This window comes from Eurypyga helias, unplaced genomic scaffold (genome assembly GCF_000690775.1).
Source record: "Eurypyga helias isolate BGI_N326 unplaced genomic scaffold, ASM69077v1 scaffold20522, whole genome shotgun sequence".
NCBI lineage: Eukaryota > Metazoa > Chordata > Aves > Eurypygiformes > Eurypygidae > Eurypyga > Eurypyga helias.
In genome coordinates this window covers 1-6,402 of record NW_010238094.1, presented here as the reverse complement: position 1 = coordinate 6,402, position 6,402 = coordinate 1, and the positions used below count along the sequence as shown (strand labels likewise).

At 47.8% G+C, this 6,402-nt stretch overlaps 1 protein-coding gene across 1 annotated transcript; it reads left to right on the top strand.

Moving 5' to 3' along the window:
- Nucleotides 1-7: 7 nt before the first annotated feature.
- On the top strand, nucleotides 8-6,081 carry YIPF1 (Yip1 domain family, member 1; the record flags this gene model as incomplete). The annotated part of the gene is made up of 9 exons (XM_010147741.1): nucleotides 8-11; nucleotides 645-808; nucleotides 1,467-1,547; nucleotides 1,652-1,739; nucleotides 1,865-1,981; nucleotides 3,054-3,220; nucleotides 3,797-3,979; nucleotides 4,953-5,047; nucleotides 6,022-6,081. Coding segments are annotated over 8 exons (894 nt in total), but the record flags the coding sequence as incomplete, so codon positions are not given.
- Nucleotides 6,082-6,402: the final 321 nt, after the last annotated feature.

The window sequence follows — 6,402 nt, the reverse complement described above, 5'->3', positions numbered from 1 at the left end:
CAAATTTCAAGGTAAACAGGCGCTCTGGGGCCCGGCTGGTGGGGTGGTGGAGCTCCTAGACGTGTGGCAGCGGTTTTGAGCTTTGCCTCGGGTGCCTCTGAATAAAAGCTTCCCTGGAGTTCCGCCGGGAATGTCGGGACGGTTTTCGGAGATAAGGTGGTGCTGTCGGTGGGCCGAAGTGTTGCCTGTGCTGACCGAACGCCTTCGTCAAAGGGGAAGCTGGAAACGAGCAGAGCACTCTGCGGTTTGGAATGGGTTGCAGTTTCAGACTTGCTTAAGTGTATTTGTTGATAAATAAATTCACGTCTGAAAAAAAAAACAGTTTTTGGAGAGAATTAAAATGACACATTTCTACAGACTCTTCAGAGAGGCAGCTTCCCCCTGCCCTTTTCTCAGGCTGGGAAGGAAGGAAAGGCAGGCTTCAGCGAGCGGGAGGGAAGGCCTCACGCTGTGTTCACTCGGTGCATGTCCAGAGTGATCCCTGTCAGTTTGGGCTTTCAGAAACGGGTGGTGTGTGACATGCCTAAAGTAGTGATGTATCCTTTCTTGGGCTGCGTAGGGGTCTTACTGAATTTTTTTGAGCCACAAAACCAAAAATTCAGGTAGATTGATTATTGCCTCTCTTGTAATGCACTTATTTACAGAGTTTGACGATGCAGCTAATTTGCTTGCAGCAAATCCTGATGCTACCACAATAAGCATTGACGAGCCAGCTGAAATCCCGAAGAATCAGCGCGGCCGCCTGCAAGAGCCAGGGAGGGAAGAGGATGATGAATTACTGGGGACCGATGACTCCGATAAAACAGAGGTAATGCTCTTCCACCTGCAGTGCCTCCATCGGCACATACACAGGCTGTGCTGACAACACTGAGGTATTTCTAGAGAACGACAGGTTCATGCTGGGTGACTGAAAGCTGTGCTGCTTCTCTGTCTCAGGTTACTGTCTCCATAGCAGAGGCTCTTTAGCTGTTGTGACTGCAGCCCAGGAAATTTAACTGAAACAGTGGTGATTTAAGCTAAACAAATACCGCGGGAGATGAGCGCAGCAGCAGCTGAAAACCCAGCACCGTGTTTGTTTCTGTCGGTTGTGCTGTGGGGTTGGTGGCTCTGGCAGGGGAGCAGGAAACTTTGAAACGGGCAGGGCTTGTCTGTCTAAAGCAGCCGTCGATGGCGAGGGAGCTCGCGATGCCAAAGAAGGCACACGTTACAAATGATGTGTAAGGTGGTGTCTGGTGCTCTTCAGAACCCCAGGCCATTGGTCTGCTTGCAGGGAGATGAGAGTAGCTGCTGCTTACAAATAGGAGAGGGGGAAAGGGAAACTGTTAAGTAATGAAATAGTAAGCACCATCCTGTTAAGTTTGTCTTCTCTCTGGGTATAGAAGTGGTTTAACTGTTGTGCAAATGAACCAATGATACGTAAATTGCGTGTTTGTGATGTTTCTGAAGTCGCCTTTCCCTCCATCCAGCTGCTTGCAGGACAGAAGAAAAGTGCCCCTTTCTGGACATTTGAGTACTACCAGACGTTCTTTGATGTGGACACTTACCAGGTTAATACTCCGCTCCCGAGGGGAGCTGTTGTCTGAGCTATGCTTTATCCAGATACTGGGTTCTTTTTGCACCTTCAGTCAGACAAATCTGTGTGTTTTCATAGGTCCTGGACAGAATCAAAGGTTCAGTTTTCCCCGTGCCAGGGAAGAACTTTGTAAGGCTGTATATCCGCAGCAATCCTGACCTTTACGGTAGGTACGAGGTGTGAGAAGCTCTGTGCTAAGTGTTTTGGGTTTGTATTCCCTTTTACTTGCTAACCTTAAAAAAAACAAGAGGGCAGAGGAGTTGTTGCTGAACTTGTTTGTTTCCTTTTAAGGGCCCTTTTGGATATGTGCCACACTCGTCTTTACCATTGCTGTTAGTGGCAATCTCTCCAATTTCTTCATCCACCTGGGCAAGCCAACGTACCACTATGTGCCCGAGTTCAGAAAAGGTTTGTAAGGAGTCCTGGGTTTGGGGGGGGTTGAGGTTTTCTGGTTTAGTAGTGTAAAAACGGGTCACAGCTTTGATTTATCAGTCTCTTGCCTGGTTGCCTTATTTAAACAAACTTCTGGAGATGTGAAAGAAGCCCTTAAAGCAGGCTGAAACTGGCAGAACCCTACTCCTCCAGAGCAGGTTTCAGTAGAGCAGGCAGGAGTAATTAGGGCAGTTACTTTTCTAGCCCTAGTGAATGTCCCCTTGTACAGAGAGGGAAAGCGCAGCAGTGGCCACTGCGCTGCTTTTGTAGGTGCCTGTCTGGCTCCACGGGCTCCTAGGAGCCTGCCAACCTCTGACAGAAAGTGACTGAATCAGAGTACTACTACTCTATTGCCTGCCGAGGGCTGGACGTTGTTACCCTGTGGCAAACTCTCAAATAGGCAAAGGATGCTCGACTTATACGTGCCCCGGAGAACTCTGTTCTCACTCAACTCGCTCAACCTGGAGTGAGGAGCCCATTGTCTGTACTGCCCCTTGTAGTCTGACCGCCCTCCCTGCAGAGGAACGTGGCTCCTGTTTGTTTCCAAAGCCAGAGCGTACTCGGAAGGATGCTGCCATTTGGGAATCCGGTCACTTGAATAATATCAGATTTGACACTTGTGTCTGTGTTCTCTTTCAGTTTTTTAGCATGGCTGCATTCTGTCCTCATTTTTCAGTAGCTATTAGTAGCTGTATTTTTATTCTTAACCAAGTTTTTCTTTCCTCCGTGGCTCCTCCTTTCCCCCTGAAACCGAGAGCATGTTGTACACAGGTGCAGTAAGGAAACTGAAAGAAAAAAGAAATTGAAAACCTCCAGAGAATACTTTCTGGAGTCTTGACTTTTAAACTAACCCAAAGTGTTGGCAAAGTATTGGGTGTAAACTGGGTGTAAATGCAAAGTTCTCAGTTTATTAATAATTCATACCTTATATTTTGAAAGTATATCTATATTTTCAAAGGTAGCTTTCTACTTTTCAGGCTAAATGCTTCTACATGTGATTCTGGCTGGTATTCTAAGTGAAATGTGAACCCTTCTCTCATTTTTCCAGTGTCCATAGCAGCAACAACGATTTATGCGTACGCTTGGCTTGTTCCCCTTGCTCTCTGGGGATTCCTGATGTGGAGGAACAGCAAGGTTATGAACATCGTGTCCTACTCGTTCCTGGAGATAGTGTGTGTGTACGGCTACTCCCTCTTCATTTACATTCCCACGGCGGTACGTATGGCCCCCAGCGCGCCTCTGCTACGCCCCCTGCAGAAAGGTCCCGGTGCAGAAAGCTTGCTGTTTCTAATAACATTGTTCATATTAGTCAAAATCTTGGGGACTGAGCAAATTGCTCCTTTTCCTTGGCTAGAATAAAACTTTCTGTCTGTCTAATGTAAAGATGTCTCCTGGGTCCTGGGAAAGTGTAGGACAGGTCATTTCTGGTAAATCCCAGAGGGGTGCTGCTGAGCCACACAGGCAGCCCGAGGTCACTTCAGGAATCTTCAGGTTGCGTGTGTCCCCGGGGTACAGACCTGTGTGAGCGGGGTGCTGGGCAGGCTCCGAGGACAGGTTCCCCTAGGAGGGACCGTCCTGGGCTGCTCTGGCAAGGGACAAGGCCTTGGAGGGAGTGCCATGACTCGGGGGACGTGCTCGTGTCGTGTCTGCTCTCCCCTCACGTGACAGACGTACGAGATAAGGCATGAGTGACTTTGTGCACAGTGATGAAATGTCACAGAACAACGCGTTAAATCAACGAATCTCTGCTTCACACAGTCTCTTTAATGATCCTTTTACTCACTTTTATAGATTTTATGGATCATACCACAAAAAGTGGTGCGCTGGGTCCTGGTGATGTTCTCCCTGTGCCTTTCGGGGTCCGTTCTGGTGATGACCTTCTGGCCCGCTGTCCGAGACGACAACCGGCGGGTCGCGCTGGCGACGGTGGGGACCGTTGTTCTGCTTCATGCCCTGCTGTCTGTCGGCTGTCTGGTATGACACTGCCTTCCTCTTTCTCTCATCTCTTGTTTCTGGGGCTGTCGACATGTTACGGTGCAGGGAAGGAGGTGTTAGCTGGTTGCTGGAAAATCTTTTTAATAAGGAAAGAAACGGTAGTTCTGAAAAAACGCCAAAGGAAAAGCTCCAATTATTTCAAACATAGCAAAAATTGATACTGTTCTGACTGGGACAGTGCCAGCAACTCCACAATGGACATGTCTTTAGCACAAAGTCACTCACAGAAGAGTCTAAAATTTATCTGCAATTCAGCAAAGCGTTAATCTGTATTGTGTCCAGTCGCAGCTTGTTCCAGTGGGTGCTGTGTTCAGTTAGTCCTTGAAAATGATTAAATGTTTAACCGTTTAATGTGTGCTTACGAGTTTTGTGTGTGAAAACATAAACCTTCTGGAACACAGTAAAATATCAGCGCTACGAAAACAGGAGACCCGAGCGCTACTGAAATACATGGTGATGAGGACTGAAATTACTTTTGGTCCCTTCATTGCCATGGGTAGAGTGATGCCATCCAGGCTTCAGTTCTGTGCCCCCGCCCCCAGCTTCCAGAGCAGACAGACTTGGTTCCCTGCAGCTCAGCACGGAGGGAGGTGAAGGCAGAACGCAGCTCTCCCGTTAGCAGGAGGTGTGCAGCTGGCTCAGCGCTGTCGCCAGAGGCTGCCTGGAGCTTCATCAGTCAAAAGAGCAAACAGTGGAATATCTGCAACCCAGTCCTTCCCAGGACAGGTCTCTTCAAAGGCCTCAGCTGCTGAGTGTTACATCTAAAGATACAGTTTAGAGCACCCTTTTCGCTGACCGTTTCTAATCTGGTAAAACCAGAAAAGATCCAAATTTTTCATTTCAGTGGGGTGTTGGTACCTCGTGAACAGCGGGTGTGGAAGGAAGGAGCTGGGATGAGGCAGAACTGTTTGTTTCTCTCTAAACAGACTTTTTCTCCTCTCTAATAATGTAGGCCTACTTTTTTGATGCCCCTGAAGTGGATTTTCCTGCACCTATTGTCCCTGCTCACAATGGAACAACAGTAATAACAAAGAGTCAGTAAATAAGGTAAGAATCCAGTCTAAACTTTCTTCTGGGGTCATCACAGACCTCTTGAAACTTTTCCCTGTTACTATGGTCGAGTGAAAAAGGGTTGGACAGACCACTTTTGCCAAATGGCACCCACCTAAAAATACCATCACATTTTCTTCCAGTTGTAAGTTTTAAGTGTAGCCATAAACCTGAAAAAGACTCTAAGGAACTGAGACATGTTCTCTTTCTTTCCTTTGAGGTTTTCTGTTGGCAAAGAAACACACATCTACTCAGCCTGTAGGTCATTTCAGAGGTGTATTTACCCTCAGTCCCGTACAACAGCCCAAAAGGGTTTGTTAGAATTTGTGCTGTGCAGATAAAACTTAAACAATAAACTGTTATCCTCTTGTTTTCCTTTCTGTTTACTGTTAAAAGGAAATGGGATTTTTTGCCCTTGGTGTTTGTGTCAGTGTGTTCAGAGCTCTGTGTATGGAGGGACAGCCACAGACTGTCAGAGCAGGGCTGACTCGCAGCCTGAGCCATCCCTACGGACCACATTCCTCATGTGGGATGGCTTGAGGTTTTGCTTCCTGGTAGTTGGGAGTGCTGCCAGCAGCAGATGAGATTTGAATTCTGTTGGAGACAGGAGACGTGGAGCAGGTCCAGGGAAAGGCTGATAACCGTGCAGAGGCCAGGCCTCTGTGAATATACCAGCTGCAGGTGGACAGCAGAGTATTTACTGACTACAAGCTGTGTTAGATTAAAAAACCCAAATGGCCACATGTGCTGAGCAAAAGTGATAATGAACAAGTTACCAGCTGTGACAGAATGTAACAATGCAGATAAACTTTAGAAGCTTTCCTCCTGCAAAACCAGTTTCTCATCCCGGATGCCTATTAGGATTCCAAATGATAGTAATGGATGTAGTGTTTACATGTAAATATGTGTTCTGTGTCCCCTGGTGCCCATGAGGAGCTGTAAGATTTGGGGGAGTTACTCATCTCTTTCAGATTCCAGTGCCTGTTTCTCCATCTGTGCAGTAATGTTATTTTAGATTATTTTTTCACTGAAGGACACGGGATGTCCTTTGTAGAAGGAAGGACAGCAATGTCCTGTGCCCTTACAGACACCTCCGTGCTCCCTGCAGGCCGGTTCCATCGGGAGAGTGGGCTGTTGTTAATCCTGTGCTGCAGTCGTCCTGGTCTTGAATCCCGTCTGCTGCCACCACGCTGTTCTGCCGCTGAATAAAGTGTTCTGAGGGTGATTTCGAGCTTCGTCCATGATCTAATACTCCTCTTCCAGAGCTGTGAGAGGGAGCGAGGGGTGTGACGGTGGAGCAGGGGCGAGGTGGGATGCTGCTGTGTTGCGGCTGAGCCGGTGGTAACTGCCGC